The sequence below is a fragment of the Chrysochloris asiatica genome, unplaced genomic scaffold, assembly GCF_000296735.1.
Source record: "Chrysochloris asiatica unplaced genomic scaffold, ChrAsi1.0 scaffold00166, whole genome shotgun sequence".
Taxonomy (NCBI): Eukaryota; Metazoa; Chordata; class Mammalia; order Afrosoricida; family Chrysochloridae; genus Chrysochloris; species Chrysochloris asiatica.
The window spans coordinates 332,386-359,201 of NW_006408684.1; the positions used below are offsets into that span (position 1 = coordinate 332,386).

The window sequence follows — 26,816 nt, forward strand, 5'->3', positions numbered from 1 at the left end:
TATTTTTCTCAACTCCATTGTATTGTGTTTTGATGTATTTTATAATCATTTTTCTGAATTCCTTCTCAGGCATTTCTAAAGTCTGCCCATCTTCCAGTATGGAGTGTAGGTCTACTTCCAGCTCATTTGCCTCAGTCACTTTATCTTCTTTTTGGACATGTGCAGATATGGTCATCTGCTTGTTTTTTTTGGGCATCTTAAGGGGTTATCTGTGACCTTAATACTCAGATGGGCATGCATTTTGGTATTTTTTATGCTTTCTGATTACCTCCAGGTAGATGTGATCAGGAAATGGGTTTCCCTTTTCACTTTTCTTGAGAACTTTCAAGATGCCACTGTTGGTCATTTTAACGTAACTTAGGATTTAATTTTCGGCCTATTTTCTCTTTTGTCTGCTTGTCCTGCTCCACAATCCTCGTTCAGGCCTTTTTTCTAGTTGTCAACAGTTCAGGGCCTACTGTGGCTGTTTGGTTTTAAGTGGAAACTCTCTGCTCAGGCACCCCTATAGTCACCAGAATGGAGGTGCACCTACAGCAAGGGACCAATAAACAGCTACCAAAAGAAAAGAATGTCCACACCTGTATCTCTGTGGTTCTGCCAGGTGTCTGTGGCTGCTCTGATCCTTCCCCCACTTGGTCTCACCCAAGATGGCCGCTCCTCGAGCAGGTAAACGTCTTGAATTCGAAAGCAATGGATTTCATGTCTCTGCCACAAATACCCCCAGCTGTAAGCCTTCCAACCTTACAAATATTCCTTTATATGTGGTTCAGAGTTCTGGGACCATCCCCTGAGCGCTTGGTTGGGTATTCTGTGTTGTTGCTGGCAGAGCTCCTTTACTGCACTTCCACCCGATCCGCCATCTTGTTTGTTCCTCTTGTTGCACCACCTTTTGCAAGCTGTGGATGGGAAGCCATGCAGTTAAGAGTTTGGATAAGTACCAGTTCCACAAAACTGCTTGGTGACAGGTGTTTGTCCCAGATAGCAAGCACAGTGCATAAAGGTCAGGACACTGGAGCAGTCCGTGGCTGTATGAGGGGTTGAGCATGTATTGCCATTTTGGCTAAGGCACGATCTGATTGTCAAAGCTGAGATAAAGAGTATGGAGAGCATACTGGGATGATAAGTCCCACTATGAGAAGAAAGATTAAGGCAAAGATTATTTGAGAATGGCGAGGCCACGAAGGGGTTGAGACAGTGAAGAGGCCTACAGCAAGGACGATAGTGCCCCAAACAGGGCAAGGAAGGCCAGGTGGCAAGTTGACATGGAGGTATGTCTAAGGGAGTATGTGCAGGTAGGGCTAGCCAGCAGAGGAGAAAGACTGTCAGCAGAGAGATTTCGTCTGGTTAGAAGTCAGAGCAAGAGTGCTCTGGAGAACTGTGTCTTTGATCCAGAATGGCATCAGGATCCCATAATGTCAGGAGTGTTAGCCTTTGGAAAGAACCACTGGAGGTCCTGGCCCACCTGGTTTAGGAAGCAGGAAAAGTGGTTGATTAGGCAGGAGTCATGCATTTATTCCTCTGGGATGCAGGTGGGTTTGAGCTTGGTCAGTCCTGAAACCTGAACCATTACCCTGGGTTGGCTGTTATTTCCGTGGGGACCAGTGATCCCAGGCAACTTCAGTCCTCTGTGGCCAGTCCTGGCTCTGGTAGAATAAACCCCTTCGCTTGGTGGGACTGGAGGTGGGGTACGGTGGGGCAGGGCTATTGATCCCTTCCCTCTATGGAGAAAGGGGCAATCAACCTTCCAGTGCCCCTCCTGTTTGCAAGCAGGACATGGGCCAGGGGAGGACAAGGGCTAGAGCAGCTTTTTGCCCAATGACCCTCTCGTTTACACTTGAAGCAGGGCCTGGGCAGTGCCCCAGAGGGTATTCTACCCCTTCTTTGGTCTGGAACCCTGTAGAGCATTGGCCAGTAACAGGTATTTCGCCTTGTCTATGTCCTGGGCCGACTGAGAGATGAAATGAGTGTTAATAAACTGTTAACCCTACTGGGGATGTTGGATCTAGTTTAGTGTAGTTTTGTAGGGCCACCGTTAGATGTGATAGAAATTGGACCGGATTTTCGTCTGAATTTTGGGTGATATTTCAAATCTGTAGTTGACTGCTTTATGAGCATTTCTTTTTAAGCCTCCCGCAAGGCAAAGAACCATATGATCTGTAAGTCCACAGTTGGCGTGGCCTGGTAATCCCAAGAGGGATCTTCTTGGGGGAACTACCTGAGCTCCCACTGGCTTTTTGTTGCTCATAGCATGCACCTCGTTAGAAGTGAGAGTGATGTAGTGGTCATGTCAGGTGAGGTAATAGGATTCAGTGAGGTTATCTGAATTCTTTTGATGTAGGTGTCTGAATCGGAGGAAAAATGTCCTAGCCTCTTTTCGATTTGTTAGAGGTCAGATAGGGGAAAGAGAACATGGACACGGACAACGCCCTCTGCCCCAGCTACCTCGCATAATAGCATCAGGGGTGCAGGCAGTGGCAGGTATTGGGATTGATGAGAGTGGTCACAGGACCAAGTATGTGGTGGAAAGGGAGGGTTCAGCTGAGTAGGTGAGGCCTGACCACCAGATGGTGGTGGAAGAGAGCCATGTGGAGGAGAGGGAAGAGGAGGTAGGCAGGGGGTAGGAGGAGGAAGGGGTGTATGGAGAGGGGAGTGCAAGTGGGGGGATGGACGTGGTCTGATGGGTCAAAAGAGGAAGCATCTGGGAGGGATCTTGGGTTTTGGGTTGGGAGTGGTTTCTCATGGGCTAGAAGGATTTGAGAAGGGGAGCAAATGAGACAGAATGATGAGAACAGAGAGAAAAGAAAGCCTGTACGTAGGGGACCTCAGGCCATTTACTGCTGCACTGACAGAAGTTATCAAGGTCATGAAGGATGTTGAAATTGAAGGTGCCATTCTCCGGCCATTAGGAACCATTTTCTTGATTACAGAGAGTAAGCATTGTGGCTTGATACCAGGTTGTAGCCTCATACCAGATAGTAGCCCTAGCACCTTAAGATTGCTTGCACAGGAGACAACCCAAGTGTGTGGAGTGAGGCAATTTAGATGGTGAGGTTCCCATGATAATTGCAGGCTGGAGAGTTAGGGTGAGGATCAGGAAGCCTCCGAGAAGGGCAAAGAGAGGAGCGTCCTCATCTCTCTTCCAGACCCCTGAGAGAAGAGAAAGGAATTGAGCTGACAGGGCGTCCCCCCTAGAGCAGCAATCCTGGGCCACGGGCCAAGAAGAGTCCGTCTGGCCTAGTGCTAGGACTTAGACTTGACAGTACAGAGGACCTAAGAAAGGGAGGCATGCCCGAACACTCACCCTGAGATTATTTACCGGTGTGTGGCTGTAAAAGTCAGCAACGGCAATGGATGAGGGCCCCTGGGTGGGTGTTTGTTTGGCCAGCAGGTTCAGGAGGGACAGCTGGGAAGTGGATCAACCAGGGATCGTTGTTGGTCTTGGCATAGTCCCTCCTGGGTCTCGACACCGTAAATGTGAGATGGAATGAGCCGGAACACAGATGCCCACATGTACAGCTTTATTGGAGGTCAGAAGGAGAGAGAGAGGGGTAGTGCCGGGGGAAGGATTTTTATACTGGTTGAAGAGGAGGGAGGGGTTGAGATTAGTGGAGGTAGGTGATAGGTTGACTAGGGATGACGTGCAGGTAGGGAGAGAGAAAACGCGGTAAGCTTCATCTCTCGTATTTCAGACATATTGTCAGGAGGGACCATGGAAAAGGATATCATGTCTGGTAAGGTGGAGGGTCAGAGAAAAAGAGGAAGATCCCCAGTGAGATGGATTGGCCAAGTGGCAGCATCAATGAACTTAAGCGTGGCAACAAGTAGTGAGGTTGGCCCAGGATTAGGCAGTGTTTTGTTCTGCTGTACATAAGGTCGCTATGAGTTGTTAGCAACTCGATGGCAACTAACAACTGTCTGGAAACACCAAGAAAAAAAGAATGGTTGCACAATGTGAAGGCTGTCATCAATGCAGAATTATACATGTACAAATTGTTGGGTGTTTAAAAGAAAACTAGAAATCTCTGTAGTGACCAAGGAACCCTGGATATGCTGTGTGGTTAAGCACTAGGCTGCTATCCAACAGATCAGCCGTCCAAAACCACCAGCTATCCGAAAGGAGAAAGATGTGGCGATTTGCTTCTGTAAAAATTACAGGTTCAGAAAACACTATGAGGCAGTTCTACTCTGTCCTATATGAAAGCTGTGAGTTTGAATCTACTCTATGGCAACAGGTTTGGTGTTAGGCTTTTTAGTTATTATATCCATTTTACATGCATACATATAAATTCACATTACATGCATCAATATACCTACAAAGCTGAATATCTATGCATACTATTTAACCTCGTAATGCACTCTGGTCAGAGCTATCATTATTACAATGACACTTCAAATCACATGGTTTCGTCTGCACAAGCTCCAAGCACATGCTGTTGTTATTATTGCTGCTGGTGTTTGTATAGTTGCTGATTTTGTTAAGTTTTCTGGTATTTTATGACCATATAGTAGTAATTAGTATTTGTGGACCCATTTTTCCCCCCATTTTTATTGTGCATCATCACTCAACAGTAATTGCTTCTATTCTCTCTTGGTTTTTTTTGGATGGAATGCAGTGAGGCGATGGACACAAAAACACTCAGGAATATATATAATCATTTAAATGATCAAAGGGCACATTCTGAAAGTATGCCTCCTGGACACCAGCACACAGCCTTTCTCTTTCCATGAGTCTAGAGTCCTCAGCCGCTTTCTCTCCATGTCCTCATCCCTGCCTCCATCTCTGGTGTTGCTGCTTCTTTGGAAAGAACCCGTTTTTGTTGTTTTATTTTTAGAATGAAGGAGTAAGTAGAAAAATAAAAAGTGGCTTCTGCTCAGTTACTAATAATGTAGTTCAAAGTACAAAGATTTTACAAAACAATTGTTAGTATTCAGATAATCTAAGAAATTTAAGCAATTTGCAATTAAATTGATCAACTACTATTCTCATTAAAATGGATACTAAACATAGGGAGTCCTGATGTTGTGTGTAGGATAAGCACTCAGCAAGGTTGGTGTGAATCGCAAGGTAGGCAGTTTGAACTCACCAGCTGCTCTTCAGACTCTATACAGTGTCCTTAAGAGTCAGAACCGACTTTATGGCACTTATCATTATGAAGGATTCTGTAATGGCCTGGTAAGGGAGGTTGTCATTGGGTGTGGGTTTGACACCACAAGCTACTGCACTCAATAATACCAACCCTCGTGATGCCACTGAGTCTCATTCATGGAGTAGATTCCAACTTATAGGGACCCTCTGTGACACAGGAGAACTGCCCCACAGGGTTTCCAAGGCTATCATCTTTACATGAAGCAGACTGCCACATCTTTCTCTGAGAGCAACTGGTGGTTTCAAACTCCTGGTCTCTTGGTTAGAAGCTGAATGCTTACCCACTGTATAACCAGGGCCCTGTGAGATATTTTATCTCCTATTCTCTGTCAAGGCAATTGGAAAAGTAGCAAGGAAGTTCTTTAATGGTCAACAGGACAACGGAGACAACTGCTCTGTATCAGTAGGTCCTAGCTTCATTGTGTCACTTGGTGTATTAACTCACCTGTGGAGGAGCTTATTATGTATGATAATTATGGTAAGCCAGTGGTAGGGTGAAGGTACCTGAGGGTTGTGGAGGTCCCTGCCACTTGGGGTCTGCGCAGGACCACCCAAACCAGTTGAGCATTGAGTACAAATCACAGGCCATGGGGACCTTGTCTGGAGCCACCAGATCTGGAGGAAAGGGAGTTTCCAAGCCTTGTTTATATTGAGCAAAGAGTTTCTAGTGACCACCCCACAAAATGGCCACATATCCATTCTGGGTTCTCATGATGCCACCCCTAGTCACTGTTGAGTCTCAGGTATACAAGTGACACATTGAGATGACAAAGATACCCATTGTGGAGGACTAGCGTGCATCAACTGGTGCACCCATGACCCAAAGGCAGCCCCGGAATCTCACAGCTTCTCACTAAATGTCAGGCTTAGTAACATTATGTGACAAAATCCAATCATAGGGAAGAAAATGAAAACGTCTTTCCAATCTTGAACTGATGTCAACATTAAAACCAAAGAACCTCTCTTTCAAGACTGAGGTCTTTATTAGCACAGTGGGGGTAATGAGCTATGAAATGTTTTCAAACTTGACCTACCTACCTCCCTGAGTTGCAATGTGAACAGCACTCGAATTCTGATATTTGTGCAACAGAGAGTAACAATCTTTTAAAAACTCAAAACTCAAACAGGTCATGAGGGTCATCTGTGGTGGATATATTTCTTGGGAGATGATGGTGACTCCCAGGAATGGTTTTCTCACATATCCTTTCTTCATCACCAGGAAAGCCATAGCTTTACACAAACAATAAACATGAAAGTCAGAAGAGAGCCTAAAGAGAATGTTCCACTTGTTTCTCTCAGATGTTTCCCACCAACAGCAGCACAGGTTATTGATCTCACAGGACACAAATTCAATAGGAGCGACATCATTATAAGCACATTTTCATCTTATTTTAAGCAACTCAGAATCTAGCCTTGTGCCTTCAAAATATTACTTTATCTTCCATAATTTTTAAATGGCAATGATTCTGAATTATGTATAATTTCAAAAGAAAAACTGCTTTTATTTCTAATTATAATTCAACTTACTGATACTTACAAATGATGGCAAGTGAGCTGAACTAAGTAAAGTTTACATTTTATTTAGGTAGCGCTTAAAATACCTTATGCTTTTATGGTTACATTTTCCACAATAAGCATTAAATACCAAGTACACTCTTTCCCAACCAACAGTCTGCTCTACCTCCCCACCAAAATCAAATCAACAAAACACACGTTTCTGTAACAGTCATTTTAAAACCATAAAAATTCTGTTCACTTCTGGCTTCCAAGCCCATGGCATTGCTACACAGTGCCAAAAAGTGCCTGGGTTTCAACACTGCTAGATTAAAACTGCTGGCATTTTAAACCACACCCAAGCTTTTTGCAATGCCCTCATTTCTAAGAGAACAAAGAGAAAAGCAACATGGACAACAGATTCTTATGTTAAAAAGGAGAGAAAAATTCACCGAAAGAGAACATGCAGGAAGGAAAGTGAAGGGAATACAGAATTCTATTCAGTAAATAAAAGGTTAAGAAGCAATATATCATGCAAATGAAATAATTACAGAAAGCCAGAGATAATATTGCTAAAATAAGATAATTTTTTTTTAAAAGATCATGTTTGCCAACTGAAATATTGAGTTTGCCAACTGAAATATTTAGTTCAACCTAACTGTTCAGTACCTGATTGGCACATGTGCATGCATACAGATACGTGTTCATAAATAACTCCGCAAACTTTCCCCAATTTGACCCTAAATTCTAAGAGCTAGAGATGGTATTCCAGAGTAAAATGCTGCAGACTCCTGTGTACATGGCACAAAGAACAGTTATGGATCTAAGAAAAAAGATGGGATTTAGCAAAAGTTACTAAGTGAGATAGGATGTGGACTACTGGGACAGGATAAAAATAGAAATAAATATAAGGCAGTGGCTCACTGCTGGCTACCAAGTGTAGCGCCAGATTGCTCTGAAGCATTCATACTCTGATCTTACTACCTTAAAACTTATGGAAAAGTACTCTGATAGTCATGATTCAATGTCTAATGTAGCATATCTTTAGTTTACCCTATACTTAATTAGTCTAATTTTAAACACGCTACTGGCATGGGGGGGAATTAAAGTCATTTCCTGGATGTATACTTAGTCTGTTATCACCTTACACATCTAAAACTATCACTACTTCAATGGTTTGTATAGTGGTTGAAGAGTTGAACAGGCATAGACCCTTGGGAGAAGTGAATTAGACCCTTACCAACTCTAAAAGAAACCACTAACAGATTCAGTGCTGGGGAAAAGCAAAGTAAGAAAGTCTATGGTGTGTTTCAAATGTCTGTCACTGCTAACCTGTACCATTACTTCACGCGGCCATTCTAATCTGACTAAGCAGTGGCCAAATGTCCTCAGTCCTGTTACAAATAGGTGTGTGATCTTGGTATAGCATCCAACAAGATGTCTTCTACCTAACAAGTGGGAAAAAGCAAAACACACAGAACACAGGATTGTGCTCCAATGTTGCCTGAGCATCTGATGAAAAGTGTACATGTGTCTGCTAAGTCCAGGCTAATGATTCGCTTTGGTCGACTTCTTCTTCTTCTGCTCCTCCCTCTGCTTCTGCTTCTTCCTCTTGCCACCTTCTTTGAATCCTAAGGAAACATGGCTTGTAAAACACTGTTCGGAATTGTTACTGCTTTCCTATTAAGAGGCAAACATTTTCTAAACAGTTCCCCATGTTTAAAAGAAGGAAAAAAAAAAAAAAAAAAAATCAAAGTCTTGTATCTTCACTTTCATCTAAATCTAAATGAAAACGTTGCTGTTTCAAATTGCACAATGAAAACCTTTAAAGTAGCCAAAGAACTTCACAACCAGTCATATTTTCTTTCACGAGTGAACACAACAAAGTATTTGAGGAACAGTTTCGTTCAACCCCATGCAGAAAAATTTAAGAAGCAACTCTGCTGAATAATTAACCTACTAATGAAAAACAATTTCAGTTCTCAGACTCTCCCCATCCTTGACTTTGCCTTCAAAATACACCAAAGCCAAGCAAAAAAAAAAAAAAACCCACACACACACACACACACAAAATACTCCTTAGTAGCATAGTTGAAGGCAAAACTATTTCTACTCCCTGATGGCAGAGTTCGAGAGCACTTCCCAGGCCTCCCCCATTACTGGCAGAAATCTTGCTGTGGTTTAGGCTTTTGCACAGGTTCTGTGGGGTTCCACATGAGAAAGTTTTGCATTTCTTATTTCGGGGCATGGATCTGAGAAAAAGAGGAAGACACCCAGCAAGATGGATTGGTAAAGTGGCAACATCAATGGGCTCAAACGTGGCAACACTTGTGACCAGGCAGTGTTTCATTCTGTTGTACATAGGGTTGCTATGAGTCGGTACCAACTTGATGGCACCTAACAACATTTGGGAGCAACCACCTTTGCTTTTCCTGGTCTTACATGCTTGAAGTCTTGACTTATAGCTGAAGTCAAGAAAGTATAAGGACAGTCCGTTTCTGAAGATTTTGTCTAAAGAGCCAGAAATACAGTATTCTGTCTTCAAGTCTGCAGCAATTGTCTTAGTTGTTTGTTTTTTTAAAGCTGGATGAGACCACACTGATGTGGGCGGTGGAGCTGCACAATCAAGCCCAAGAAACCAGCCTGGTATTTAACGTGCAAAACAAGAATTGGAGCCCAGCTTCCATGTCTTAACCGAACACACATTACCTTAATTTGGCTGAAAAGATGATCTACAACCATTCTCAAATTTTAAATTATGGAGTCACTGTCTTATAAAGAGATTCTTGTAGAGCACAGTCATCTACCGTCCAGACAGAATTCAAATGAGCAGTCTGTTTATTGACTTTCCGTTACTAGGAGTGACTATTCATTCATCCCACCTAGGAACTCACCTTATCACAGAATCTCAATCACTAGGGTAGACCAGATTTCTTCTTTAATTGGATGGACTATATTTTACAGGCCTTAAAACATATGACTAACCTATAACTCAATCATGGCACAAGTCCCATGTTTGGCTAATGACCCTCACGTTAATAAATAAGGGCACCTGCCTTTGTTATTGTTGTTGTTACATGCCGTCAAGTAGGTTGTGACCCATAGTGACCCTCTAGAGGGTTTCCAAGGAGCGACTGGTGAGCTTGAACCACCAACCGTGCAGTTCAAACTGACTTTGCAGTCTCACGCATTAACCCACAGCGCCACACCAGGACTCATACTACCTGTTTGAAATGAAATCTACAAACAAACATTTTCAAGTAGAAAGCCTTTACTCAAAGCCCTTTACTCACTAAAGGTGGTTACCCCATGTGCCACAGACAAGGGCAAGGCTTGTGCTAAGTTCCCTTGAAGTCACATCTAATTAGATGCAAATCTATTCTTTACTTACTTACTTACCCAGCTTGCACAGGCAAGGTTGCTACTTTTCTCAGGTTTCCATATAATCTCTGTGTCTCAGCCATCCTATTAGAATAGCGTAAGAGGAGATAATACACTACAATGCTAACCGATTCAGTGCCTCAAAAATTTGGGAGAAGAAACAAAAAAGAAAATGACAAATGGTTTAACCTTAGTTGATGCCACTGCTAATTGAATGGGCTTAACTAAAGAGCTCTGGTAGTGTAGTGGTTACAAATCGGGCTGCGAACCTCAAGGTCTGCATTTCGAAACTACGAGCTGTTCCGCAGGAGACAAATGAAGCAGTCTGCTCCTATAAAGATGTACAGCCTCGGAAACCCTGTGCAGGGTCGCTATGAGTCAGAACACCAATGGTACTTAACAACAACTGTGGACAAACACCTACTGAGGGCCCTTGTTCTAAAGCCCCATCTTCAGGAGGCAATTTAACCTAAGCCCGTAAAGAAGAATTGAACATTCATTAACAAACTCTTAAGGTAGCAGCAACAACCATGGCCACTACTTTTATTGCCAAGATAAGAATGAAAAGCAATGTTTTAAACTACACTTTGATCTTTCTTATTGTTTCTGTCAAAGGAGACCACCAGGGAATATTTTAGCTTGAAGCAAATGTTCATGATAAATTGAGGGAAGAAAATCTGTTTTTAATCCTTTCTTCCTAGTAATTCTTCTAAATCCTATAATCCAAAAACTAACCCGTAACATATTCCTTGGGAAGTTCAAAAGACTCAAATTTTGGTTGTTCATCCCATTCTGGAAGTTTCCTGTAATTGATTCTAAGATAGAACCTAGAAACAAAATCATTGTGCACTTTGGAAAAAGCAATAAAGCTAGGAAGCAATGGAAGGGAAGGAAGGTCAAAAAATAACACACTTCAAGGTAACAATTTTAACCTTGACAGAACCAGTTGTTGTACGTTTCCATGTATTATGGACCCTCCATAATCCTGGGCCTGGATGAAACCTTGAGGAAATTATCTTACTGAGTTTTACATGTTTGTGTGTGATTAAACTCCAAAACATGAACTAAAAAGACTTCAAGTGTTCAGACCAAAGTTACTTCAACAGATTAGAATCTAGTCATTAAAAGACAGTAGATATAAATGAAGGGTGACATCAAGAAGATCTGTGTTTGGTCCCAGATGGGTCTTCAGTGGAGACAACCTCCAAAATGAATTGCTTCTGTAATTAGTTCCCCAGTTCAGCTTTGAGTCATTCAAGCCAAAGTAAGTGGTTTCAAAGCAGGGAAGAAGTTTATAAATAATGGCTAGCTGAGGATACTGATGACTTCACTAACATTAACAGTGACTTAAATTAAAAACCTCTCAGGTGTAGTTACCTGGAAACTCAATCGATTGCGGGGTTAACCTCACAAACTAGGTGATGAGAGACAGAATATTAAATACCAGTGGTTTCCTGAGTCATTTTGTTGTTGTTAAGTGGTGTGGCGCTGAGGGATAATGCACTAGACTGCAAGGTTGGTTTGACCCACAAGGTGGGTGATTCAAGCTCACCAGCTGCTCCTCAGAAACTCTATACAGGCTCTCTATGAGTCTAGCACATTATCCAGCAGCACCACACTAGCACTCCTGACTCATTTTAGAGGTTTAAAAAAAGGTTTCCCATATAAGGAGATGAGAATGGGCACTTTTCCTCCTACCAGACTCAATTACATTTATCCATGTGGGGGAGAGAAAGGGAAAAGGAAAAAACTTGCCTAAATCTATCAGTGAGTCCTAGTGTGGCACTGTATTGGACTGCTAACTGCAAGGTCAGTGGTTCATAGCCAATAGTCGCTCCTCAGAAACCCTATACAGACAGGGCTGCTGAATACAAACAGACTCGATGGCACTTAAAATCTACAACTGATTGGCCTTTGAGCCCATTATTTTCTAAGGCTAATTAAGTCAATCCAAGTGGAAACAAGAAAATCTAAGTGTTTTCTACCTACACTTTCCCTGACTCATCATTATGACTAGGATGTATGGTGTGCCACTCATTTTACTCAGTGAAAACCATCAGAGTGAGAAAGGCTGGTGATAGAGTTGGAGCAAAAGGACCAGGAAACACTCCTTTTCTCACTGACAAGGAAAAGAGGGGCAGAAGTTAAAATGATGACTCAAGAGGTGATGGTGGGGAGGCTCCGGGGGGAGGAGGGCTAGCCTCAAGGAACACAAGGGTGCTCTGTCCTACCTCTCCATGGCACAGACTGAACCACAGCACATTTGTCTTTAGGGGCGACTCTGGCTTCCTCCTCACTCCTGTCATGTGAGTCACAGCTGAACAAGGCCATCCCACAGGTGCCCGGTCTATGGGAATGTGGGTGTGCCTGACAATAACCCTGCTGGACGGATGGGCTAAAAGGAAGGTGGGAAATGTTATACATGTTCCCCTGACCTAAGTGGATACATACCAGGTACCAATGAAATAGACAAAAAACGGTGCAGATTTTAAACAGTCTCTTTCTGCAGTTCAAACCTCCCAACTGCTCTGAAGAGAAAAATGAGGTTTCTTTCTCCCATAAAGACTTACAGGCTAGGAAACCCTAATATAATCACTTTTAATCAGAATCGACTTGACAGGACACAGCCACCACCATGGAAGTAAATGCTTGGAGTTGGACCAAAAAAAAAGTTTAAATTTAATCCCTTTGTTGTTGTCAAGTGCCTTCGAGTTGGTTCTGACGCATAGTGACCCTGTACAGAGTTTCTGAGGAGCGACTAGAGTTTGAACCACTGGCTTGAGGTTCAAACCAAGCTTGCAGTCCAGTGCTTATCCTACAGCACCACACAAGGACTCCAATTTATCTCTAGGGACCACCTTATTTAGTTGGGAAAGGCTCTTTAAATTGAGATGTAAAAAATAAAGGAAAGAAAAAAGTTTCAACACAAAAATCTGTCCCTAATTCAAGCATTCCCAATATAAAACTGTATTTTTACTAAAGGTCTCACACTGAATTGGTTTTAAAACAATTTAATTCTCCAGTTCCTATTGTGTACCTGACCCCTGATCTAATGAGTATCCATCCTTCAAGCAGTAAGAATTTGTTGCTGTTGTTAAGTGCCATTGAGTTGGATCCGACTCATAGCGACCCTATTTGGATTTCTGAGGAGTAGCTGGTGACCTTGAACCATCGACCTTGTGGTTCAAAATGACCTTGCAGTTCAGTGCACTAACTGCAGCACCACACCAGAACAACACACTAACAACTTAGCCCATTCTAAATACTTAACTATACTCCAAAGGAAGCGGTTGCGGATGCCACAGAATTTCCTTAACCAGGGAAGTCTAGGGCATCCTGTGCGACAGGAAGAAAGCTAGGTGGCTAAGCATTTCATAATATAAATGACTGACTGCGTAAGAAGGCGATGTGATCTACAGAAGGACGTGCCAGAGACAGCCCCAGATCACTATGCTAGCTTTTGTATCCTCAAACCAGGTATTTCTGGAAACCCTTTGCTTATGACAGTGACACGATCTAATGGTAAACAAGTTCAAAATGAAAGGATATTTGATTTTCCACCCATTGATGTGATTGTTTCACATCCGTAAGATTCAGCAAAACAACCAAAGTCCCTTTCCTGAAATAAAGGACTATGTAACTTAAAAACAAACAAAAAAATCTTTCTGATGTTAAGGTATTTTTAACTATAAAATAATAAGATATACTGGTGATGGTTGTGTAACATAATTAACATAGCCAATCTTTGTGAAGCATATATGTAAAAAATGTGTCAAATTGTTAAGTGTATTATATATATATATTGGTCTACAATTGCCTGGTGATTCAAACCCACCAGCTGCTCTCGGAAATCCTATCCAGGGTCACTAGGAGTCAGAACTGACTGGTCTGCACTCAATATCAACATTATGCAGAATTACTATGCTATACTATTATAAGTTGCCATCAAACAGATTCCAACTCATGGCAAGCCCATGCCATCAAAATAGAGCTGCACTTGATCACCAGCTTTGTCTTTTAAGGCACCTAGATGGGTGCAAACTGCCAACCTGATAGCCAGGAGGAGCCAAGCACTTAAATATTTGCACCTCCCAGGGCAGCCACACACAAAGATGGCTCTGTCCATTTCTTCCTTCTCATGTGCCTAGAATTTATTAAACACTGACAAACCTTAATGACAACTGGTAACCTTTACTTCAGACACCAAAAGCCAAAAACAGAATTAAGCACCAATCATTAGTTTTATAAGCTCCGTGACTGCAAAAAAAAAAAAAGAAATATTTTCTACAGCATTCCTGGGTAAGTTGTGTTTTCTTCAAACTGAATGAAAAGTTAAGAATATGGCAGCATAAACAAACCATTGTTAAAACCTTTCCCACAAATGCAACAACACACAAAAAAAATGGTGGTCAGCTCTGATGGATTCTGAATCAGGGATAAGAAAGCAGTGGAGAGCTTCACACTGGCAAGAATAAATAACCAGAGTCATATACAATAGGAAAACTGCTTCTCCCACCATTCCTGTCCCTGCTCAGGCATCCAGGCTGTTGGATACTGTGAACTAGGGTAATAGTCCAGAAATGAGCCTGCTTCTCTCATCAGCACGGCCCTTGCCTGTACAAAGAGGCAGGACTCCAAGCCTACTGCAACTATGATAATAGACCCATGTACAGGCTAACACACTCTATCTGCACAAGGTTCAACTCCATGAGTATCTGATCAGAGGGTGACATCCTCTCCCACATCTGGGAGCTGTTTGTTGCCAGGCTGCTACAAAGTCTCTATAATGGAATCTGCTCTCATAGTCAGCACTCTACCTGGATCCCTGCATACCCTACTCTATAGCCAAGGACTCCAAAACCAACAGGACAGATCTCTCTGGGAAATCAGTATGGGTCTGTCTGCTCTCCCCTACAGTCAGTACAGACAACTGCTGACTGAAGCTACTGTGTGCTAGGAAGCAAGCACCTTAAGGCAACAAGGCAGACCTCCCTGGGGTCCATTCAGAGTGTTATTACTCCTCTCCATATCTGTCTGCTGCTGGACCAGTACGACTACCTTAACATTATAGCTTATAGGGCCACTGGGGCTCTGAAACCAACAAGGCAAATCTCTCAGAAGTCCTTCTGGGAATTGCAAGCCCCCACTCCTCCTGAAATGCAAGAATGTCTGCCCAGGCTATCCCTAAATGCCACAAGCCCTGATACAAGCAGTCCCCACAGAGCAAAGAAAGAAGCTTCATGTAAAATTGGAGGGCCATACCCAGCCCCAAAGGGGGCTTGCTGGATGTGGGCTGTGCAAATAAAAATGTGATTGCAGAAACAGAAGGGATGAGACTAATAACCAGAGACAGCAGACTGCACTCCAGTGGAACAAATTGATTAGTGTACACATACCTTGCCAGAGTGGTGGTGTCTGCTGGCAGACACACTGACCACAGTAAGTCCTCTAGTATGTCTGAAAGAAACTGAAAGTTGAAAAACTGTATCTGGAACTCTCAAATCCCAGTTCAACCAGGGAAGGAAAAAGAGCTGTCACAGGAAAAGGAGATGGTAAGTAATGGCCAAAGGTTCTTCCCACCTAAGAGTTTCTTGCAAAAAGTAGTTGTTAGGTGCCATTGAGTCAGTACCGACTCATAGCAACCTTATGCACAGTAGAACGAAACATTGCCTGATCCTGGGCCAACGTTACTACTGTTGCCACGCTCGAGTCCAAAAAGTAGTTGTTGTTAAATGTCAAGTCGGTTCCGACCCATAGCGACCCTGTACAGGGTTTCCGAGGGTGTAAATCCTTACGGGAGTAGAAAGTCTCATCTTTCTCCCGTGGAGCGGCTGGTAGTTTCGAACCGCTGACCTTAAGGTTCGCAGCCCGATTCGTAATCACTACGCTACCAGAGCTCCTTCCAAAAAGTAGTAGTACATAGTAAAACACCAAATACTGGGGAAAATTGAGAGATTTAACATCCTGAAAATATGCCTCACTCCCCCACCCACCAAATCACTAGACAAAGAACAGAGAAACAATGACCCATTCAAATAAACATGAATGTGAATCTAGGGATGGCCAAATAATAAAAAAATAAGTAACATTAAAACATAATTAAAGTATTAAGAGAAAACATGTAGCGCTATAAGACAAGCACTCGACCACAAGGTCAGTTTGAACTTCAAGGTCAGTGGTTCAAACTCACCAGCCACTCCTCAGAAACCCTATACATGGTCACTATGGGTTAGAAGCGACTCAACAGCACTTAACAAGAGAAAACATAGACAAAGAGATAAAAAACACCGAGAAAAGCAGTGTTTACCAACAGATTTAATCAGGCAGAAGAGACTCCGCAAACTATAGAGGATAAAATGGTTAAAATTACAGATGCCACAGAATACTGAGAGTTTCATGGAATTAACAGAACAACAAGAGAATGTATGTGTTATAGGAATTCTAGAAGATGAGAGAAAAGTAAAGAATCTATGAAGAAATAATGACAAAAAATTTCCCCAATGTAATGAAGAACATGAATCTACAAATTCAAGAAAATTTCAGAGCTCCTAGCAGGATAAACGTACAGAGATCTCCCACTAAAGACACATTAGAGTTGTTGTAGCTGCTCTTGTTTTTAAGTGTCACTGAGTCAGTTCCAACTCACAGAGGCTGGAGGTTTGAACCACTGACCGACCTTGCAGTTAGCAGTCCAGTTAAGGTGCTCTAAATTAAAGATAAAGAATCCTGAAAGCAGTGAGAAGTAAGCAGTCACATACACTGGATCCCCAATAAGCGCTGATTTTTTTCCCCCCCAGAAACACTGGAGGACAAAATGCAATAAAGTACTGGGGGTGGGGTGTGGGGTGTGTGTGTGTGTGTGTGTTTGTGTGTGTGTACCACAAAACCCTGTCAACCAAGAATTTTACTGTACCCAGTAAAATTATCGTTTAAGAATAAGGATGAAATTAAAACATTCCTAGACAAACAAACTGAGACGGTTCACATCCACCAGACTGACCTTATAGAAACACACCAACAGAATTTCTGCTGATAGAAGTGTAAAGATTCTAAAGTAATCCAAAGCTATACATAAAATACAAGAATAAGGGCTAGTAATAAGACACTCACGTTTTTAAAATATATAAAAGGCAAGGACAAAATTAGATTACAGGACACATGAAATATAAAAACCAAGTGATAATAAAATGGGGAAAGGAATGGTACATAGAATTTCTTGCATGCTACTAAAGTTATGTTGGTACCAACTTACACTAGAATGTCACAAACTCAATAAACCAACAACACACAAAAGCAAGCAGCATGAAAGTAAAAAAAAAGAAGCCTTCATAAAACACACAAGAAAACAATTAAAACATAGAAAGTAGCAGAGTGGATTAAAACACATGATCCAAGTATATGCTGATTACAAGAGACACACCTTAAACCAAAGGACACAAATAAGTTGAAGGGAAAGGATGGTAAACAAGTATTCCATGCAAATAATAACCCGGAAAGCTGGGGTGGCAATCTGAATATCACACAAAGTAACTCCTGGTGGATCCTGCATTTCCACTAGTAGATATATACTCAAAACACTTGAAAGCAAAGACTCAAAAAGAGACATGTATGCCAGTGTTCACTGCAGCTCTAGTCACAAGAGCCAATAGTTGAAAACAAATGTCCATACATACAATGGAAGTTAGCCAGTAGGAGGAATTATGTCTGGATACATGCTACAGCATGGCTGGAACTTGACATTATGATGAATGAAATTGTTGTTGCTTTTAAGTGCTGTCAAGTAGGTTCTGATTTTATGTCACACTGGATAGGGTTTCCGAGGAGTGGCTGGTGAGTCTGAACTGCCAACCTTGAAGTTCAAACTGACCTTACAATGGAGTGCTTATCCTACAGCACCATTAGCCAATCACACACAAAAAAAACAAAAAACAAATATTGTATGCCCTCACACATAAAAAGACAAGAAAAGGCAAATGTACAGAGAACAAAGTTTATTAGTGATTACCAGGGGCAAGAGGGAAGAAAGGGAGCGTCAAGAGTGATGGAAAAAAATCACATTGATTAAGGACAGGGTTGCACAGCTGACTGTTGTAACTACTATCTTAAGTTGTACACTTTTAAGTAAAAAGTTGTGTGATACAGTTACAATAAGCACACACACACACAAAAAGAAACTGCTGAGCCTGCTCGGGTACAACCAAAACACCTCACAGGGTTTGGTTCCTTGGTTTAGAGTAATTGGCTTAATCATGTTTTTAGTGATTTTATTCTACCCTCCTGGTTTGTTCTATAATGCCTGCCTGGGTCTTAAAAGCTTGCAAGCAGCCACTGAAGACAACAATTTGTTTCTATTCGCCTAAAGCGCTAAAGGAAGGAAAGTCAGGAAGAGGAGGATTTGGGCTCTGGTATGGTAGTGCTTACAATCTGAGCTGCTAATAATCTTATATAGCAGTTCGAAACTACCAGCAGCTCTGCAGGAGAAAGATGAAGCTTTCTGCTCTCAGAAAGCTTTACAGCCTCGGAAACCCTATACAGGGGTGTTGTGATTCGGAACCGACTCCACGGTACACAACCACCACCACCACCACCATGGACTACGGAGCTAACTGCCTCCTTTGTCACGAAACCAGGAAGACCTGGATAGTGTCTGGCTTCCATTACTGAGGACACACAGTGGCTCTGTATGAAGCTGGACTGCAAACCCAAGCCAGTGATTTGAGCCCACCAGTAGACTTCATTGGACAAAGATGAGGCTTTCTGTTCCCACAAAGATTTACAGCTTCAGAAACCCTATACAGTGGCTAGAGTCAAAACTGACTCGACAGTTCATAACAACCACTACTGAGCATTTTGATCAAAGGAACCCTATTATAGGAGAATTCTAATTAAAAGGAGGGGGATGTAGATAAAAATTTCAAATTTTCATCGACTCTAGACTTTCGGAGCCATGGAGGATGGATGAACCCCTGAAACTGAGATAATCTTGCAAACTAAAGGCAAAAGTTTTATTCCCCCATAGTATCCTTGACAATGAAATAGTAAAACAACTACCTTGAATATTATGCTCTTTTAAGAACTATCTACATGGGATCAAAGTGATAAGAGCAACTAAAATACATTAGCTAGGCACCTTAGGGGCAATGAGTTTAGGTTAATGAACTCTTTTCCAGGGAGAACCAACTGGACAAGATGGGTGAGAACAGCAGAAGTTAAAGGAATGACTTATTGGTTCCATGTGATACCCAAAATGCAACCTATGAGGGGGCTTCAAAATGTGTTTGAAAAAATGTAACCAAAAAGTAATGGAATTCTTCCAGAAACTTTTTGAAGCTTTCTCATACCTCTGCCCTCAAAAATAAAACTGGCTAAGTCTCAAACCAACCAGTCACTTCTCAGAAACCCTATACAGACAGGGCACTTAACAACAACCTTTTAATAACACAGACTAGACACCAACTAGCCAAACAATAAACTGAAAACTAAATCACCACTCACCGTTACCTTCTACAGCACACATCCTTAGGCTACTTTAGTTGCACCCTGATATTGAATAAGACAAACCACAAATATAGGAAATTCTCATAAAAACAAGTCAATATTTTGAGTTAAGTACCTACATCAAGTAATTTCTGACTCATAGCGACCCTGTATAGGGTTTCTGAGGCATTAACAATCTTTGCAAAAGTACAAATTCTCATCTTTCTCCTGCGGAGCAGCTGGCAGACTCAAACCGCAAACCTTGTAGTGTACAATCCAGTGTTTATTGTATGAAGCGACCACACTCCCATATATCAAGTTGTTATTATTGTTACGGTACAGTCAAATTGGAACCAACTCACAGCAACCCTGTATAGAGTTTCCAAGGCTTTATTTAAATCTTTGAGAGAGTAAAAACTCTCATATTTCTCCTATGGAGTAGCTGGCAGGCTCCAATCACAGACCTTGTGGTTCACAACCCAGTGTTTATTGTATGGAGCCACCACACTCCCCTATTTTGAGTGTATTGTTAAGCGTAGTTGAGTAGGTTCTGATTTAAAGCAACTCTGTAGAGGATTTCTGAGGACCAGCTGATGAGTTTGAACTGCTGAATTTATGGTTCAAACTGACCTTGTAATCAAGTGCTTATCCAATGGTGTCACACCAGGACTCCATATTTCGAGTAGAGAACCTCAAATGAAGAGTTGATTTGTAGCCTATAAAAGTTCCCTCTAGAAACTGAGGATAGCTTACTATGTATTTCTTTTTAAGAAAAAATATCCAAAACCTGGAAATAAGGCAGCAAGATTACTGGATAACTTTTCAAGGTCTTACTAGAAAACACAGAAGTCTAGGGTGATCAACCACCGCCGTTTTCCATGACTAAGATTTCAGAGTGTCTCAAAATGAGATTCCAGGAGGCATGGAACTTTATACAATTTATCCATTACTGTCAACCAGCATCCAGATTTGAAGTTGGATCAATATGTTGTGAATGATTCTTATATGGTTATTGTTAAGCGCTGCTGAGTCTGTTCCGACTAACAGCAACCATAAATTTCCAAGACTGTAAATCATTACAGGAGCAGATGCCTCATCTTTCTCCCATGGAACTGCTGGTGGGCTCCAACTGCCAATGTTGTAGTGAGTGCTTATCCTAAAGAGTCAATGCACCCCTTAATGTGTTAGAGATGTAAATTATTCTGCTGGCAGAAAAGGATCACCTGAAAGGTATATGGTTTATTGCTCTGTGAGGTACTAACCAGTTGAATCTGACTTTGAGATTTTATTGGTTATTCTAGATAATTTTTTGAATCTCCATTTGAAACAGCTTTGTCATCTCCAATCAATGAGTTAAATGGAAATCTTTGACTTCTTACTCACTGTATGTTTGGATCAAAACTATGTTTCTAACTTTGGTGCTGTAATCTTGACACTCTTTTCAAGGCCTCGTAACATGATCAAGAAAATGAAAGAACAATTTTAAAAAAGACCGACACCAATCACATTAAGACAAAAGCTCCAACTCACAGACACTCTATATAGGGTTTCTGAGGAGTTGGCAATTTGAACCGCCGACCTTTTGATTCAAATCGACCTTTCAGTCCAGTGCTTATCCTAAAGCGCTATACCAAATGAAAAGAATCTGATAAAAAGTAAGTGTGTCATTCAGCTTTTTTAGTTTTGAGTTTGGATTCATGACTAGTTTACCCCACCTGAAAAAAACAGGCAGTAAAGGGGAATAGTCAAAAAAAAAAAAACACCAAAACATGGCAAAGCAACTAGATTTGAGAGGAAAGAATTTTCTGTTTTTGTTACTGAAACTCCTACTTTCCCCACACGTCCCAACTGTATCAAGTCTCATGAATATAGATTCCCAAAGTCCCAAGGCACGGTTTTGGGGATCTATACAAGTGTCTGTAAGTGATAAGTCCATGCCTAGTGTTGAAATAACCATATGCCCTTGGCAGCCCTGTCTGCTTGCAATCTTTACTCTTCCAGTTCCAGGTTCCTCCAGGCAGACCAGAACCTGCACATCTTCCTTTGGAGACTGAGAAACTGTGACACCGTATACCAGGTTACAGAGTCCTTCCAACCTAAATGGATTCAACCTTTTTAATTCTTAACCAGTTATTTGTTCAAGGAAACCAAATCTATCCTGTTCCTTGCTAAGACCCCTTAACATAGCCCCATCTCTTCTCCAAATCACCCTCAGACCCCTCTGTATCAGAATCTGACAGTAACTCCTGGGGAAACTTCCTCAGGCTCATTCAATGCAGAGTTAAATTCACTCCAGATTAATACATGCCCTTCTAACTGCTTCTATTTTTCATTCAATTAATCAGGAAAAAGCTAATGTCTCCAAATCGTCCATCTGCTTTTGTTGGCAACTCTCCACACAGATCCTTGCGGTGTCTGCAGCAGTACTACAGTTGTCTGCCTGTCCATTGCCTTAAAGCCCAGGAAAACAACAAACCTATGGAAATGTGCACCAGAGCAAACTGCTACTATTATTGTTAATGTGACATTTTTTTTGTTTACTTCACAAACATAAAATACTACTTGGTCAAGAAATAAATATAGAAACTCTCTCTATGGATTGATTTTAAGGGACTTTCAAGGCACTGATTTTCCAATAAAAAGTTCTGGGAGAAGAAATATGCACAGCCTCACCCTCAAAGATAATCCAGAACTCAGATGAACTCATTGCACAGGCTCTGTAAGAAATCTAGTCAAGCACCTAAAGAGGGAAGAGCCCAATTTGTAGAAAAATGCAGCAGCTGTCAGAGTTGCAAGGTGACTCAAAGGTTTCAAACATCATCTATGCTTTGTCAGTACAGTGAATTGGCACAAAAGAAACAAAGAAACGTTCTCAGTAGGATCTGACTGTGGTGGTGTTTGTTGTTTACAATCAAACACAAATGAAGGCAAAAAGTAAACAAATGCAAACCATTTCAACAGTGAAATTCCATAAACTGCCCGTTATAAGCTTTATACTGAGGTTTGGCACTGTGGATTAACGTGCCAGACTGCAAAGCTGTTTGAACTGCAAGGTTGGCAGTTCAAGCTCAACAGTCACTCCTTGGAAACCCTATATAGGGTCGCAGAACCAACTCGATGGCACTTAACAACGACAACTGACAGGCCAATTGCAGGCTACAACTTATGTAAAATCCTCATCCAGTTGCATGCACTTTGGATAAGTTATCAACAGAGTTGGTGAATCTTCTCTGGGGCATGTGTCAAGGCATAAGTTAAAAGATCTCAAGCACCAAGTTTAAAGTTATAAAAGGCAGTACCTGGGGGCGCTTTAAGATAAAAACAGCACCTTTGCTCAAGACAACAATATACTTCATACACAAAGAGGACTGTGACCCCATTTTAATTATGAGGGAAGTTTTTAGTCACTGAGGTTAAAGATTACTTGATGGAATTCTGGGGAGGTGAGCAAGGAGCACACAAACTTCCTGCCCAGTCTTCGGTTCTAACTGGCCTTTCACCTGCTCTTTCCCTAATAACCTCCCCTCCCCGATCTCACCCAGTTCAGGTCACAACACAACAGCACAGGGATGTTTTCTCTCCTCTTTTTCCTTGTGAATTACGCGAAGCATCAGTTTTGGTTTGCTTCACATTAGTTTCCCTTTGCACACCTGTTGAAAAAACGGAGGCATCCCAGCTGCTGGAGACCTGGGGTCTGTCTTGCTCGTCATCCTCTTCACAAATATAGTAAGATCCATGTTTGGGTAAAGCAGCAGGTCTGTGAGACTTCAGGGAGCGGACATTGGTTGATTGGGAAGGGAGGGCATTCTGTCCTCTTCGCCTGCATTCTTCGGCAAAGGCGTCTTCATCTGCTATACCTGAAAGCATACAATTTAAGAGGGGAATGTGAGCCTGGCACTTTGGGAAACTACTGTCACTCCACTGAAAAGCAACGGAACTTCTACTTCTTTGGTTCTGAAGCTAAAGGGTGATTGACACATTCCTGGATGATCACCACCATCTACTATAGCTACATTTCTGGAGGAGGAGAAAAGAAAGATCTCAATTCACCAAGTGCACTACTGGGACCTGTACTTAGCCTTCCAGGAGAAGGAAAAGAGAAACAAGTTATATGAAAACCCAATGTATTTCTGTTCACCAACCCCACCACTATGGCCTACTAATGGTTTTTGACAGTCCAATGAACGTATCTTTTCCTAGAGTGACTATATACAGTCATAACCATTGTCAGAGCCTGACAATGTTGATAAATTCATTGTAAAAATCAAACAGTATCATCCTGGAAAGAAAAGGCATTGGATCCAGTCAGTGGGTTGATTTTCATGCAGCTGTAATTCTACAGTCTGTGCAAATTCAGTGGCACATAAGGTATTCTCTCACCACAAAATATTAAAAAAATGTTTTAACAGAGGTGGTGCCCTATTAGAAATATAACTAGGGCAAGATCTGTGTCTACCCAGCTGGCCCATCAAATTATAGTACCTAATAACTCATGCCTAGCAGCTGTACTCTCAGCTGAGTCAAGTAGTGTGATGCACTTGTCATCTATAGTGTCACGGATGCCTGACTAATACATTTGTACTTGATACTAAATTTCCATTTCCAAGAATCTTTTGAAAAATAGAAAAAAGTTTTGCAGATTGAGTGGATAGTAGGAATAAGAAAACAAATGATAATAATTGAGTGATTTCAACTTTGATTCTATGAATGTCTGATTGGTTGTTACATCGTGGAGAAGGAAAAAAAGCACTGCTAAAACTCCAATTCCAAAATTCTAAAACTATCCATCTGATGTGCACAGCAAAACCAAAAAGGGTAGAATTCTTTGTACCTCTTAATAATTAAGCCTGTTTATCTTCTAAATGAGCATTTGTCAAGTATGTTTTAAATAACCAACTGTTTCTCCTAATGCTTAAAATTCTGTGCCTTTAAGAGATCTGGAAAGTCACCTTTCAAGTGTAAACTGAGGCAGGAAACAGCATTCTTACTCTTGCACAATACAAAGTTGCTCCCCACTTACTGGCTGCTCTCCTTTCCTTCCCACTTTCCCCCAATCATTACAAAGAAGCATTTGCTCATTTAAAGACTCCTGAAATAAAATGAACAAAGAAATGAGTATAGCTTAAGTAAAATTTTAAATTATGGTTATTTGTACAGCACTGGTAATATATAAATGGCAGGTACCCTAGGAGGCTAGTTTCAACTACAGCTTTACCATTAAACTACATCTCATTAATTGTAGTAACTTTTTGACTTGCAAGGATTGGTCCTCAAATGGAAAATCTTCTTGGGCCACAGCTCAACTAGTGAGCTCAAATAGCAACACTGGCCACTGGCCTTCCTATAGAGAATCTCACTCAGTCACACAAAGTACAGAAATTCATTTTTAAGAAATACGAAGAATCGGTAGAACACATAGGAGGGGACTTCAAAAAGTTTGTGCAAAAATGACAAAGATAATGAATTTTTCCACAAACTTTTTGAAGCCCCCTTGTATCCTGGGGCTTACAGTTCTTACAAATTAGGTATTTTAAGGGTTAGGTTTTCCAAAGTGAGTCTCAAATTAACTAGAAGAGTTTAAGTTTCTTTAACACTTCTGAATCACAGCACTAAGTACAGATGGTCAATAAGTGTGTTCAACTGTTTTTCTGGAATTCAGACACTGTACCAATGAAAATACTCAACAAATTAACAGGTCTCAAATTTTCATCTTTTAGATCATGTTTTCCTGCCCTAATGAGCATAAAAATGGGATGTCATTTCTGTAGCCATTTTAACAAAATAACTACAAACTATTTTCAGCAGTGCAAGCAGATCATACAAGTTGGGAGAAAGTGACCGGTAACCCAACACACATGACATTCATAGATGTCACAACTTTCAAACACAGTTTTTAACATTCCATACCCACAAATCCTCATAGACCCCTTGAAAAGTCCCAACAAGGCACACTGCACTGACAACAGTAATGCACTGCATTTTTCTCAGTATCAAATCTAATTACTGAGCTGAGAGGAAACTGAAGCACTTTAGATCCAGTAGTCTTTTTGGTCTTGGGTTAAGTACTTCACTCATGGACTTAAGTTTTAGGTGATTTTTAAGACCCTTACAATTCTTTGTTGAATAAACAAAACAAAAAAATCAAGGATGTCACAGGTATGAGTATAGGCATCAAAAACACATACGTACAGGGCTTCTGAATAGATGTAGAGTACTTCTGAATAGCAGGAGGGAAATAATTAAAGGAAGACCAAAAAGATTGCCTGGGGTAGATTCAATTTCCAAGTCAAAAGTTGACACAGAAATTAGAAGGGTAGTTTCATCTCACCGGGGGCTTCTGTGCAATGCAATATCCAGCATTATGGTGAACAAAATGTTAGTATGTGCCCAACTACGGAGTCCTCTGAGGGCGTGGAATCTGCAGTGAATGCAAATTTACCGTTATATCGCTGATTCTTAAAAGTGACCGTTTGGGATTGTACTTCAGAAGTATACATGGAAACTGAAAGGTGGGAAGAGAGTAGGAGGAGAGTGCTGGCCATGAGGTTTCTGTGTGCTCACCTGGCTGTATCCTTTGATTCATGTGTTCCCCCCGGTGATGAGTCACAGCCCCGTCACTAGGCACCCTATGGTTGGCAAACAGTCACCCCAGAAACCAAGGAGAAACACTTTTAGCATTAAACATTACCCAAGGCATTTGATCAGCTTCTTGCCACCTTGGAAGGAAAAAAAGAAAGTGGATCCTATGTAAATAAAAGCAGGTATTGCAGAACATGGACTCAAAATGTTCAGATTCCTTGGGTTCAAAACTTGGTAGGTATACTAAGTCGACTTCCCTGCACCTTACAATAAGTGCCTGATTATTTGATGCAATTAAAAAAAAAAACAAAAAACACTCCAAGTACAGCATAGCATTTAACCAGATTTAACTGGGGGGTGGGGGTGGGGGTTAGTGGCAGGGGGGGTACTGGGAGGGGCTTAAAGCACACAGAATACCAAGAATCAATACTTTAAAGTCCATTTTGATTTTATGAACAGTGATGCCCTTCTAAACTTTAAGTGGGGTTGTGAGGATTACTGAAGAGGTGGCGCCAGCCCTCTTTACCTTATTGCACTTACCTCACTAGCAGCCATGAAGCGTCACATGTTTCAAGCAAACCAAGTCTTTCCCTATCATTCATTCATTTATAGTGGAGGTGGTTTATTCCCAGCTCATTCTTCTGGGAAACTCAATTTCCAACTATTTGTTATTCATAATTCTGCATGTACAGCTGCAATTACAAATGAGACTTACCTCCCCCACTTCAAGAATAAAACT

At 41.4% G+C, this 26,816-nt stretch overlaps 1 protein-coding gene across 1 annotated transcript in view; it reads right to left on the minus strand.

Moving 5' to 3' along the window:
• Positions 1-23,041: 23,041 nt before the first annotated feature.
• Positions 23,042-26,816, minus strand: part of DNAJB6 (DnaJ (Hsp40) homolog, subfamily B, member 6) — a 52,971-nt gene continuing 49,196 nt past the window's right edge. Inside the window, exon 8 of the mRNA XM_006871288.1 lies at positions 23,042-23,355. Coding sequence (XP_006871350.1) covers positions 23,042-23,355 — 314 coding nt within the window. The remainder of the gene's footprint in view (positions 23,356-26,816) is intronic.